A 14,157-nucleotide genomic window follows, 5' to 3' on the forward strand; every position below is an offset into this window, starting at 1 on the left:
CTGAGCTCAAATGAGTTGGACACCCCTGATGTACAGTTTTACAGTATATGTAAGAGCTGCAGCCAAAAAAAAGGGCAGCATAAAATAGAGAGTAGATCCAGCAGAAAATAGACATTATAAACAAAGAGAGGTAGCTAACAGAAGCGGTCGGACAAATAAAAAAAAATAATAATTGAGACTTCCCGCGGGACGGATTCGAGGACCCCTGATTTACAGTGAAGATTGTCACTGAAGGCATCAAAACTATGACACCTGTGAAGTGAAAACCCTTTCAAGCTCATCGAGAGAATGCCAAGAGTGTGCAAAACAGTAATCAGAGCAAAGGGTGGCTATTTTGAAGAAATTAGAATATAAAACATGTTTTCAGTTATTTCACCTTTTTTGTTAAGTACTACATAAGTCCACGTGTGTTCATTCATAGTTTTGATGCCTTCAGCGACAATCTACAATGTAAATAGTCATGAAAATAAAGAAAACGCATTGAATGAGGAGAAGGTGTGTCCAAATTTTTGGCCGATAGACAGGTAATTGATATCCATAAAAATGCGTTCGATAAAACGTTCGCTATGTATACACATATTAATTGGCCGGAAATAAGCGGAAGTTGCGAAGTTGGTTGCGTGAACAAAGGCACTTGCTCTCTGGTAACCCAGCAAAACAGCACCATCTTGGTTCTTTGCATGGCGTAAGAAGAGAAAGTAAAGAAATTTGTCAAAAAGACCGTAGACCTTAGCCGCGCTCATCTTTTCTTTCCAACCCTCGTCCGTTCCCTATTTGGGTATACAAAAACAACAGGTAGGAACTAAAGTGCAGGACTGTATAAATGAAATAAATGACAAAATATAAGAATGTGCTACTTTAAAATAATAGTCATTTGGTCCAATAATATTTAAATAAATATGTATGCATAACATAAATTCCTTTCCATATTTAATTAAGAATAACGGACCAAATTAAATGTTACACAGCCGTAGCTTCCTGCCACTAAACCTGCAGAAAATAGTCCTTCTTAGGCATCTCTCGGTTTACATTTTCACACTTTTGTTACACTTTATTAAGCATTTCTAACATATTCCTTATTTTCTACGCTTTAATTTTAAGGATGTGTTATTGAGTGTTCAATATGATTTTACAATTTACTTGACATTGTTGGTTTTCAATTTGCTTTCTGCCTTTAAGCCGAGGGGACTATAATTAGACAAAGGTTACATTTGAAATAAAAATGTTTACTTTTCATATATATTTATACTGCTCCCTATTTTCCATTGGTCGTTAAAAAATATCAATAATTATCGATATCAGCCGATAAAAAACAGTTATATTTTGATGCAGGTTTCAGTATGTTAGTGGTCTCTGCTGAAGTCATCTGCACATGTGAGAAAGAACGCCTCTTTTTTTCTCTACTACTTTACATTTGATACCTCCAATATGATAGAAGACAATTTATTTTAGTACAATGATAAATTAGCACAACAAAGAGTTTATTATCACCCTATAGCTTTATATGCCATGCAATTATATTGTAATGTACTGCACTATTTAATTTTGAATTCTACGTGGAATTAAAGCTTGGAAATGCTTCTGAACAAATAAAGGAGTCTTTAGTAAACATCTAACTCTGTATTGCTATTTGTTTTTCACTTTCCACAACATTGTTCAAACCCCCAGGCGAACACAGGTGTGAGTGGGCTGCCCAACACAGCTGCACGGAAGCCCGCTTCCTCCACTTAAAAAAAATTATATTCGATGGTGTGTCATAAATATGAAATAAAATGTTGAAATTATGAGATAAAAAGTAAAAAATTGTGAGATAAGACAGTCGAAAATGATGAGACAAACACAACTTTTTGTCTCAATCATCAATCAATCAAAGTTGATTTAAACACAAATGTCTCAAAGGGCTGCACAGACCACAACAACATCCTTGGCTCTGATCCCACATCAGGGCAAGAAAAAATGTTAAATTTTAACTTCATAATTATGACTTTTTTATTTTCATAATATCAACTTTCCATCTAATAATTAAAAATGTTTATCTCGACTTTTTACCTTAAAATGTCAACTTTTTATTTCATAATTACAACTTTTTATCTCATAATTTTGGCCTTTTATCTCATAATGAATTATTTACCACCAATTATTTCACATCCTGGTACCCCAGCACCTCTAAAACCCTCAAATCAAGACTCCAAAAAACCCAGAACAAGCTAGTCAGGTTTTTTCTAGACCTCCACGCCAGATCCCACCTCACTCCTACCCACTTCTCCAAAGTGGGCTGGCTCAGGGTGGAGGACAGAGTAAAACAACTTGCACTGAGCCTTGTCTATAAAATTTGCTACACCTCCCTGATACCGAAGTACATGTCAAACTACTTCCAGAATGTAAATGACCGCCATAACCACAACACCAGGGGGAGCTCCACAAACCACGTCAAACCCAGATTCCGATCTAACAAAGGTCTTAACTCCTTCTCCTTCTATGCCACATCAATATGGAATGCACACCCAACAGGTGTAAAAGAAAGTGCATCTCTATCCTCCTTCAAAACCGCACTAAAAGAACACCTCCAGGCAGTTACAACCCAAACCTAACCCCCTCCCCGGATTGTAAATAATCAAATGTATATACTTGTATAACTTCTATGATGACTGTATTATGCTGATGGTGTATATTTGTACCATGAATTGATTAACGTGGACCCCGATTTAAACAAACTGAAAAACGTGTTTAAGTTTATGTTACCATTTCTGCGGACTATGTACTGTACTGTGTAAACTGTACTGTTTCATATAATGTATTCTCTTCCTTTGCAATATACTAATAAAAGTTTCAATCAATACATCAATGGGGTATCTCACAGATTTGACATTTTTATCTCATTTCGATTTTCTAATCTCATAATTTCGATTTTTTTATCTCATAATTTCGATTTTTTATCTCATTATTTTGACTTTTTATCTCATAACTATGAGATGAAATGATTTTCTAATCTAATTTTTTTATCTCTCATAATCATGATTTATCTAAAATGTTGATTTTTTTATCTCATAATTATGATTTTTAATCTCACAATTTAGACTTTATCTCATAATTTAAACTTTTTTCCTGATAATTTAAACTTTTTATCTCATAATTTAAACTTTTTATCTCATAATTTCGACTTTTTATCTCATAGTTTGGACCTTTTATATCATAATTAGTGGGGTATTTTTTTGTGTGGCTGAAAGGGGCTTCCATACGACAATTTCTCCAACACTGACTTCAAATGAGTTTTGCAACTTAATAACTACTACTGCAAGAAAAAGCACGGATAGGGTGGGGCAAAAAACACACCACTTTCCAGCAGATATGCTTCACCAATAAGAGGAAGTGAAAGGTTTTGCTTTCACCTTTTTCGCATGGTCAAATATGCAAATGATTGGCAACTTCCCCAATTTTGCAGCATATTTTCTTGAAACAAGAGGTAAGCAATAAGTGGTTCCATTCAGGTAAGAACACGCTTATTTCTAATGTTTTTACTTGCTCAACGTCTTTGCTCTTTCTTTGTGCATGTCTGTGAAAATACCCTCACACGTTCATAATTTATGATAATACAAACACTGTTTGGTGTGTTTATTAGTGGTGCCAAACGATCTATCCATTCATCCATTTTCTACCGCCTGTCCCTTACATTTTTTAATCATTAATGACACTTTTGCATTTTGATTTTGTTTTGTCCTGTCTAGCCACTCAGACAAATCATATTTGTATTTGTATTGACTTTACAAAAGAGAAGTGTTAAATACTTCTATTGTTGCCTTATTTGTATTTGACTTATTATTATTTTTTGGCGCGGCCAAACCGGATCAGGAGGGGATAGAAATAAGAAAAAAATAGAAGACAGAGGTGGAAATTTCAGGGACAAAAGGGGGATAAGACAAAGAGACAACAACATCAACAAATAAGAATAACAACAACAACAGAACAGCATCAGCAAATACAATATTGTAGCGTCCCGGAAGAGTTAGCGTTGCGGGGGATTCTGGGTGTTTGTTCTGTTGTGTTTGTGTTTGTGTTGTGTTGCGGTGCGGATGTTCTCCCGAAATGTGTTTGTCGTTCTTGTTTGGTGTGGGTTCACAGTGTGGCGCATGTTTGTGACTGTGTTAATGTTGTTTATACGGTCACCCTCAGTGTGACATGTGTGGCTGTTGACAAAACATGCTTTGCTTTCATGTTCGTCGTTTGTGTTCGTCTGTCTAAAATTAATGTGATCATTAAAGTTTGTAATGATCGTACAGTGAGTCAACATTTCTTGAAATCTTCAAGCAAAGACATTTGTTAACCCGTCCAATGCTACAATATGTACAAATATTATAGTAAAAGTGATAGCAAAGAAGCAGTTAGTGAAGTAAATATTAATAACACAGAAATGACAATGAACATTATTACACTACAAATACAAATAGCAATAGAAAATGCACTATTGATAATGAATAACAACAATAATTACCTCTACTATAAGCAATACAATTGTTTCAATTGCAACAATACTTATATGTAATGATAACTTGAGTTACATAAGAAAGCAGATAAATGGAGGGGAAGAAAGAGAAGCAAACTATATGAACCTTGTAGATTGTTATAGTAATAATAGGTTACGCTTTATCAGTGTGCCATGTGTTACCCGCTTTCTCCTGGCGGAAACAACGTTAATGCATGTTTGAGAAACGAAAAACACAGTTTGACTCATGGCGATTAGTAAATGGCTTTAAAAAAAGACCTCAAAGTTAGGTCACAAATGCAATTTTATTGTCGGAACGTCATACAGGAACATTTTCTAAATCACCTGTGTGAAGTTGGCCCCCTTCTCATTGCAAATATTAAAATAACACCACCACTCGTTTGTGCTGCAAACATCTTTTCCCTAACTAATATAGTTTTTATGTTATTATTCATAACCAGCACCCCTACCTTGTCAAAATCCCCCCAAACTTGTTCCATTTGTTTGTGCTGCAAAAACCCTTGGTCTAACTATTATAGTATTTAAGTAATTAACTTTTTATAGTTTTTTTTGTTTTGTTTTTTAAGTGGGCAGCACGGTGGTACAGGGGTTAGTGCATGTGCCTCACAATACGAAGGTCCTGAATAATCCTGGGTTCAATCCCGGGCTCGGGATCTTTCTGTGTGGAGTTTGCATGTTCTCCCCGTGACTGCGTGGGTTCCCTCCGGGTACTCCGGCTTCCTCCCACTGTCAAAGACATGCACCTGGGGATAGGTTGATTGGCAACACTAAATTGGCTCTAGTGTGTGAATGTTGTCTGTCTATCTGTGTTGGCTCTGCGATGAGGTGGCGACTTGTCCAGGGTGTACCCTGTCTTCCGCCCGAATGCAGCTGAGATAGGCTCCAGCACCCCAGCTTTCCAAAAAAGGGACAAGCGGTAGAAAATGGATGGATGGATGTTTTTTAAGTTAACGTAGTATTCCTAAACCGCACCCTTCCCCACCTTGTTAAAATCTCCCCGAACTTGTAGCATTCGTTTGTGCTACGTTTGTGCTGCAAAACATATTGTCTAACGATGATAGTTTTTATGTTAACGTTTTGAATCACAACAGTTTTTATTTCTAAAAAAGAAACCAAGCTTTACCCTAAAGCTTAGAGACCAAGTTGTTTGTATTGGCTTTAAATGAAAGCTCCTGATCAAGAGTAAAACCCAAGTACTTGTAATTTAAGACCTGCTCTATAAGGTTTCCATTTGATGTTACAATATTTGTAACATGTATTGTTTGTGACATGCTTGTGGAGATTTTTACAAGCTGGGGTGGCTGGTTATGAATAACAACACGTTAATATAAAATCTATACACCGTTAAGAACATAAAATGTGTAATCGTTAGACACAAACATTTTTGCAGTACATATGTAGTAAATCTGTGTATGTGCCACTGTAGAATGTGACAAAATCGGAGAGATTTTGACAAGGTGGGTGGGTCACTCGTCAGAAAATGTATTTTAAAATAAGCAAAAGAACGTAACGACACAAATAAAGCTTTTTACAACACAAATGTGAACAAAGAACAACACAAATCTACTCTGGAAATAATTTGTACCCTTTTCAGACATCACATTTTGTTCCCCATAAAACATGCACAATGAGATGAAAACATGGGATAAAATGTGCATTCCTGTAAAATATTTTTTTATGAGCATTTTAGTAATATAGCAATAGCAATTGACGTTCTTAATAAATGACAGTAAGAATAACCTGATTAAGGAATCATTGTACAAAACCCAAAACCAGTGAAGTTGGCACGTTGTGTAAATGGTAAATAAACACAGAATACAATGATTTGCAAATCCTTTTCAACTTATATTCTATTGGATGGACTGCAAAGACAAGATACTTAACGTTTGAAGTGAGAAACTTAATTTATTTTTGCAAATAATCATTAACTTAGAATTTAATGGCAGCAACGCGTTACAAAAAAATTGGCATAGGGGCATTTTTACCACTGTGTTACATGGCCTTTCCTTTTAACAACACTCAGTAAATATTTGGGAACGGAGGAGACCAATCATGGATTTTCTTATACGTAAACCAACCAATCATCATTGATTTTTCCCGTATATTTTGTCTCTTGCCCGTGGAGTTGCAATAGTCCAGTACTCTCTGTCTCTTCTTCCTCTGTCTTCCTTTGTACCATGTAGCTTAGCTAACCACTACATGGGTCTAAAAATAGCTAAGCTACAGACATCGCTACCTGTTTAAAATGTAGTGAAGTTACCGCCAAGCTCCTGGGAAATGTAGTTAAGCTACGTAGTTTCGCGACATAACTTCGATTTTTCAGTTAACCATTTTATTGGAAAAACTTAGTTTTTCCCACTGCAATCGTAAACCGGAAATGGATTATCAAAAAACGTACTCATTACGGCAAAACCGTTGTTGTTGGCAGGTATGGCAAAGACATGGATCAAAATTTTAACACACATTGTAGGTCGGAAAAAACAAAGAAAAACGGAAAATATTTGTTTATATTTTTACAGAGACATATTTTCGACTATAGATGGAAAAATCACATGCCTGCATATCTTATAATGAAGGCAACACATTAGCTGTATTAGCCTACGATCAAAATGACTGTGTCGCAGGCTGACGCAAATCTTTGTTGACAGAAATGTTGAAATGTATTATTTATTCAAGACATTTTTACAACATTGGAAAACATTAGTAAAACTTCTCAGAGGGTGAGACAATTCCTGAAAATGACTGGCTTAGAGTGGCAAAAGGTATAGATGTGTGTGTCCAAGTTAAAGGAAACGGCAGGCTGTCTTCTTCTAATGGATTTATTACAATCTTTGCAAGCTGGGTAATGTTTGCTGTGGTCTGGAACAACATGGCACACCAACAACTATCAGAAATGCAGCCAATATTACATACAGATAATGTGTCATGAGACATGCAAATATAAAATAAATACAGAAGACATAAGTCAAGGAAATTAAATGAACTCAAATATACCTACAAACAAGATATAATGATGCAATATGTACATACAGCTAGCCTAAATAGCATGTTAACATCGATTAGCTTGCAGTCTCGCCGTGACCAAATATGCCTGATTAGCACTCCAAACAAGTCAATAACATCAACAAAGCTCACCTTTGAGCATTCACGCACAGCATAAAACATTTGGTGGACAAAATGAGACAAAGGAGTGGCATAAAACACATCTTTCTGTGGCAGCGTCGGAGAAAGATGTGCATGTAAACCAGCGTTTCTCAAAGTGTGGGGCGCGCCCCACTGGTGGGGAATAGAGACATGACAGGTGTGGCGCGAGGAACGGGAGGAAATTTCACTTTAAATTATTTTTTTAAATTATTATATTCTTAGATGATTTTTTTTTACTATGCTTTCATTTTCTATACACACTGTAAATCACTTTGTGATTCTGTCTGTGAAATCCGCTATATAAATAAATGGAAATTACCGGTACTTATTTTTACTGTAGGCTTTAAATTTCTCGGTACGAGCGAAAGTTTGACAGACATAGCAACAGTAACTAATGGGGGCGGGGCTAAGCGGAACAAACTTTCGCGCGGATGCGTAGCAGGCTAATGTGTGGATCACAATTACACAAATATATACATTTGTGACTCGCACCTCAAAGGTCGTCGAGCCAGAGCCAGCGCCTGCAGAGAAACAAAAATCTGACGGGCACACACTGTGTCATTCACCGGGAAGCACTAGCGTCAAGGCAGCTCAGCCCCGAACTCAATGAGGTTTTAACAGATGTTGTGAGCGCGGTAAATTTGATCAAAACACGACCACTGAAAGCGCGACTGTTCTCTGCACTGTGTGAGGAAATGGGAGCTGATCATACAGCCGTGCTGTTTCACAGTGAAGCAAGGTGGCTCTCCTGGGGGAAAGTGCTGTCACTTGCCCTGTCTTGCCAAATGCATAGCTCCTCTTTTTTTTTGTGCAAAGATTGCAAAGTGGCACTTTTATTGTATTTATTATTGAACTTGATGCAAGTTATTTGATTTATTATTGAACTTGATGCAAGTTATAACACTTTTGTTTTATTTATTATTGAACTTGATGCAAGTTATAACACTTTTTTTGATTTATTATTGAACTTGATGCAAGTTAACACTTTTTTTGATTTATTATTGAACTTGATGCAAGTTATAACACTTTTGTTTTATTTATTATTGAACTTGATGCAAGTTATAACACTTTTTTATTTATTTATTATTGAACTTGATGCAAGTTATTTGATTTATTATTGAACTTGATGCAAGTTATAACACTTTTATTTGATTTATTATTGAACTTGATGTAAGTTATTTGATTTATTATTGAACTTGATGCAAGTTATAACACTTTTATTTGATTTATTATTGAACTTGATGCAAGTTATAACACTTTTTTTATTTATTATTGAACTTGATGCAAGTTATAACACTTTTGTTTGATTTATTATTGAACTTGATGCAAGTTATAACACTTTTTTTGATTTATTATTGAACTTGATGCAAGTTATAACACTTTTATTTGATTTATTATTGAATTTGGTGCAAGTTATAACACTTTTCTTGATTTATTATTGAACGTGATGCAAATTATAACACTTTTTTTGATTTATTATTGAACTTGATGCAAGTTATAACAGTTTTTTTTATTTATTATTGAACTTGATGGAAGTTATTTTATTTATTATTGAACTTGATGCAAGTTATACCACAGCTGCACAGTTATTTTATTTATTATTGAACTTAATGTTATTTTATGTTATTGAGGTTGAATGTATACAACTTGATGTTCAATACATTTGAAAATGTTAAAGCTTGGCATTAGTGCTCTGTTGGGGCGATGGGGGCAGGTGGGGCTTGAAAACTCCCCCTTGTCCAAAGTGGGGGATGACAAAAAAAGTTTGAGAACCACTGATGTAAACAAACTACGGTGAGTTCAAGGACCGCCGAAATAAGTCAGACAAAATGGCGCTTGCCAAATGCTCTCATCAGTGAAGCATGTTTAATACAAACAGTGCAGTGGTCTTTTTAACAGTTAGGAAGGTTTGTGTCATGTTTGTCCTTCTACAGAAACAAAAAATATATTTTTTCCTCCATTTACATCCATTTTTGGAAAAGCTCCTGGGAGCCACTAGGACGCGCTAAAGACAACTACAAACACGGACATCTACGGCAGTGTTTTTCAACCTTTTTTGAGCCAAGGCACACTTTTTGCATTGAAAAAATCCAAAAGCACACCAGCAGCAGAAATCATTAAAAAAACGAAACTCAGTTGACAATAAAAAGTCATTGACGCAATTGTTGGATATGACTTCAAACCATAACCAACCATGCATCACTATAGCTCTTGTCTCAAAGTAGGTGTACTGTCACGACCTGTCACATCATGCCATGACTTATTAGGAAGTTTTTGGTATATTCCTGTGTGTAGTGTTTTAGTTCTTGTGTTGCGCTCCTATTTTGTTGGCTTTTTCTCTTTTTTATGGTATTTTCCTGTAGCAGTTTCATGTCTTCCTTTGAGCGATATTTCCCGCATTTACTTTGTTTTAGCAATCAAGACTATTTCAGTTGTTTTATCCTTCTTTGTGGGGACATGGTTGATTGTCATGTCATGTTCGGATGTACTTTGTGGACGCCGTCTTTGCTCCACAGTAAGTCTTTGCTGTCGTCCAGCATTCTGTTTTTGTTTACTCTGTAGCCAGTTCAGTTTTAGTTTTGTTCTACATAGCCTTCCCTAAGCTCCAATGCCTTTTCTTAGGGGGACTCACCTTTTGTTTATTTTTGGTTTAAGTATTAGATACCTTTTTACCTGCACACTGCCTCCCGCTGTTTCTGACATCTACAAAGCAAGTAGTTACCGGCTGCCACCTACTGATATGGAAGAGTATTACACGGTTAATCTGCCGAGCTCTAGACAGCACTGACACTCAACAACAATACATAATTTGCAGACTATAATCACTGGTTTGCAAAAAATATTTTTAACCCAAATAGGTGAAATTATATCATCTCCTGGTTGAAAAACACTGATCTACGGTATATGAAGTAATGCATCCAAAATCAGCAATTTGAAAAATAATATGCATTTTTCTTGGTCATTATTAGCATTAGTATCAATAAATTAAAACCGTTTCACTTTGTTCCAGGTCAGAATGGATCTTCGTACATTCATTTGCTTGGTATCGGTGATTCTGGTGGCAGGTAAAAAAAAACCATTTCCTCCTCTAAAATAAAAAAACAACACTTTTTCTGTAGCCTTTTGCTGAAAGTGCCGTGCTGTTCTACTGCAGATTTTTCCGAAGCAACAAAGAACCCCTTTGAAATAAGCAGCAGTCCGCCGTCTGCTAAAGAAGGGTCCTGCATTACGCTGACCTTAAAGGTGACAAGCAGCTATTCTCTCACAAGGGGTGATTGGTTCTGGATAAAAGACCCGCTCTGGAAAGAACAGAACTTGGAGGGCACCGTCATTTTCAGCGCCGACTCACACCAGCCCGTCCATCCAGACTTTGCGAGTCGAGTGAAACCCGTGGATGACAAACACTCAAGAAGGACTCCAAAGGATATTTTGATCTGCGACCTGAAAAAAAGTGACAGCGGAAACTACGCATTCCGATACATCCAAAGAGACTTTAAATGGATCACGGAACCTGCTGTTGTTGTTGTTGTGGACGGCAAGTATTGAAAACATGTCTGCCTTTTCACATTCACAATAAGTGTGTCGGTCCATTCACATACACTCGTCTGTCCTTTCTCTCACACACACCAACACTTCTCCCGCTCCATTGCCATAGGTGTCCAAAGTGCGGCCCATTTTAAAAGTAATATTACAAAAACATAAAAAAGTGGAATAAAAGAGTAAACAACAAACAACAAAAAGGTGTTTTTTTCCTTTAAACTGCCATTTCTCGAAAAATAATAATGCATCAAAATCACTGTTGTTATGATTTATCGACCTATTGAAGCCTCCAATTACTTCACATCAAATATTACACTTTGAAATATTTTAAGGGAAATATTGCATAGTTTCTGTGCTTGTCATAAAAAAACAATGTTTTCTATGTCAAAAAGGGCATAAACAAAAAACACATGAAAAAAAATACAAGCATTTATAATTGAGGGATAGATCTGAAATTGATACAAATATTTAAGGCTTGGAAGTAAAAGATAGAAAACAATGTATTACTTATTTTAAACACTTTTATGAGTGCTTTGGATTCCTGAATTTTTTTGTGGGATTTAAAAAACAAAAACAAAAAGAACATTGCTCAGAATATAATAATGAGTCAAAATCAATGATGTTATGAATTATTGACCTATTGAAGGCTCCAAACATTTCACTTCAAATATTCCACCTTGAAATATTTTAAAGGGACAATATTGCATATTTTGTGTGTTTGCCATAAAAAACTATGATTTCTATGTCAAAAGGGCATAAATAACTAACCAAAACACATGAACAAAATAATAAAAACTTAATATTGACGGATAGATCTGAAATTGATCTAAATATTTAAGGCTGGGAAGTAAAAAAAGAAAAGAATGTATAATTTATTTTTAACACTTTTATGAGTGGGGCCCTTTTGGATCCTTAAGACTTTTAGTGGGATTTGTTTTGTTCTTTTAAAAACTGTCATTGTTCAAAAAATAATAATGAATCAAAATTAACGATGTTATGAATTATAGACGTGTTGAAGGCTCCAATTACTTCACATCAAATGTTCTATTTTTAAATATTTTAAGAGGAAAATATTGCATATTACTTGTGTTTGCCATAAAAACAAAGTTTTTTATGTCAAAAAGGGCATACAAAAAAAGAGGATTGCGTCTCCTAAGTGAACAAAGTAGAGAGCCCAAACCATTTAGCGTGTCTGTCTCCATTAATATGCAGAATATATGCTGATCATCAGAATGGCCACAATAAATGCAAATGTGATTATTCAGCACGCACGATGTGATTTATTAAAACAAAAATTGCGCTGCGGCCGCTGTTTTGCATCTTTATTTAGTACGCCTAGAAAGGACGTGCAAACTTCACCCGAATTGTGTTTGAATTAGTAATAAACCAACACAATACGATAGGACACAAATCTGTACTGACTGAAAAACATGAACAATAATATTAAAGTATCTGTAAAGTATTAGCCCACAATTCATGTTTTGCTTGTACACAGCTAGCTGGACACTGTAGTGTGCGGCATGTATTATGAACAATAGTATAGTGACTTACTCCATGGACAGTTGTCCGTTTGGTTCAACTGGCCTGGGACGTTTTTTTCCGGTTTATTTTGGGTAAGCACTCAATTTATGTCGGCATACCTTGGCTCAAAGTTGCACATTTCCACCGTGCCCAAGTCACGCCAACCTCACTCTCTGGGCTTCCGTCTGCTCCAACATCCCACCTTTCCTTAGTGCTCGATTCTAGCAGAAGCAGTTCATCCTCAGTATATTCAGCCTCAAAAAGACAATATTGAGAATCCTCATTTGTCCAAATATAGTTGTTTTCGTTACCGAGTCTGCCATGATTACAGCACACTCGTGTTTGTTTCCGGAAGTAAGAACACACTTTTGTTGCCAGAAGTCGGAAGTGCGCTGCTATGGAAACGGAAATCAATGCACCAGGAAAGGAAGTCCCGGTACTGCATAAAATGACCAAAATAAGGTAAAAATGTACGTATTAAATTTTGTTATAAACGTGTCTGTTACTACATTATACATTTACTTGCAGTGTGTATTTTTATCATCTTTAAAATCCTGAAAAGAAAAAGACGCGTGTGATCTTGTGTCTCATAATGATTGTAAACGATAGGCAAAATTCCTCCAAAAGTGCAGTTCCCCTTTAAATCTATGTTTGTATAACTGAACACATAAACATAAAATAAACATTACAAAATATTAATATCCATAGATAAAACAGAAAGGTTAATGTTAATACATTTACACAATAAACTACACATATTTACGCATATAGAAACAAAAAAAAACATGAATGTGGCTAAACAGTAATATGGTGTAGAGTTATTGCCCTCTGCTGGTCAGCTAGTGTATTTAAAGAGTTTAGCTCGCCAGAGAGGAACAAATAATAAATAAAATAACACAACCCCGAATACTGAAGGTTCAATTTCGATACAAAACAAACATAAGGCACAATATCTACTTACAAAGATGTGACCAAGTTTCGTGATGAAGCTTAGACTTTTTTGCTGGTCTGGAACATTGTGTCCGCCGCTGAGAATGTCCGACAGAAAACAACCACTCGAGCATATTTTGTTGTCCCATCACCGTTAAAAGTCAGATCTTCTTCTACTCACCCCACTGCTGCTTAATTGTGACACATTTGCTTCACTGTTGCCCCCTGCATATATTACTAGTACTGCATATTGTACATGAGCTACCTGAGTTTGAATGGTTTTTATCAAGCCTATTTGGTTGATAAAAAGCTTTAAAAAAGGCCTGATGTACACAATTCATTTCAAACACACATTTATGGTAAACATCTGTTCTGTTCAAATACACGTTGTTCTAATATCCTTTCCCAGCAGGCACAAGACATTGATACAACATTAATTATACAGACATGTCCTTGAAAACGGACTTTGAAACAACGTTGCAAAATGGTTGTCTTTGTAAATTGGGACAACGTTGATGTCC

At 35.8% G+C, this 14,157-nt stretch overlaps 1 protein-coding gene across 1 annotated transcript in view; it reads left to right on the forward strand.

Moving 5' to 3' along the window:
- The first annotated feature begins 3,470 nt into the window (after nucleotides 1–3,470).
- Nucleotides 3,471–14,157, forward strand: part of LOC133621283 (B-cell receptor CD22) — a 49,773-nt gene continuing 39,086 nt past the window's right edge. The window contains exons 1-3 of the mRNA XM_072915545.1: nucleotides 3,471–3,488; nucleotides 10,656–10,710; nucleotides 10,800–11,180. Of these exons, the coding sequence (XP_072771646.1) occupies nucleotides 10,662–10,710; nucleotides 10,800–11,180 (430 nt within the window). The 5' untranslated portion in view covers nucleotides 3,471–3,488; nucleotides 10,656–10,661. The remainder of the gene's footprint in view (nucleotides 3,489–10,655; nucleotides 10,711–10,799; nucleotides 11,181–14,157) is intronic.

Source organism: Nerophis lumbriciformis, linkage group LG21, assembly GCF_033978685.3.
Source record: "Nerophis lumbriciformis linkage group LG21, RoL_Nlum_v2.1, whole genome shotgun sequence".
Classification (NCBI taxonomy): Eukaryota; Metazoa; Chordata; class Actinopteri; order Syngnathiformes; family Syngnathidae; genus Nerophis; species Nerophis lumbriciformis.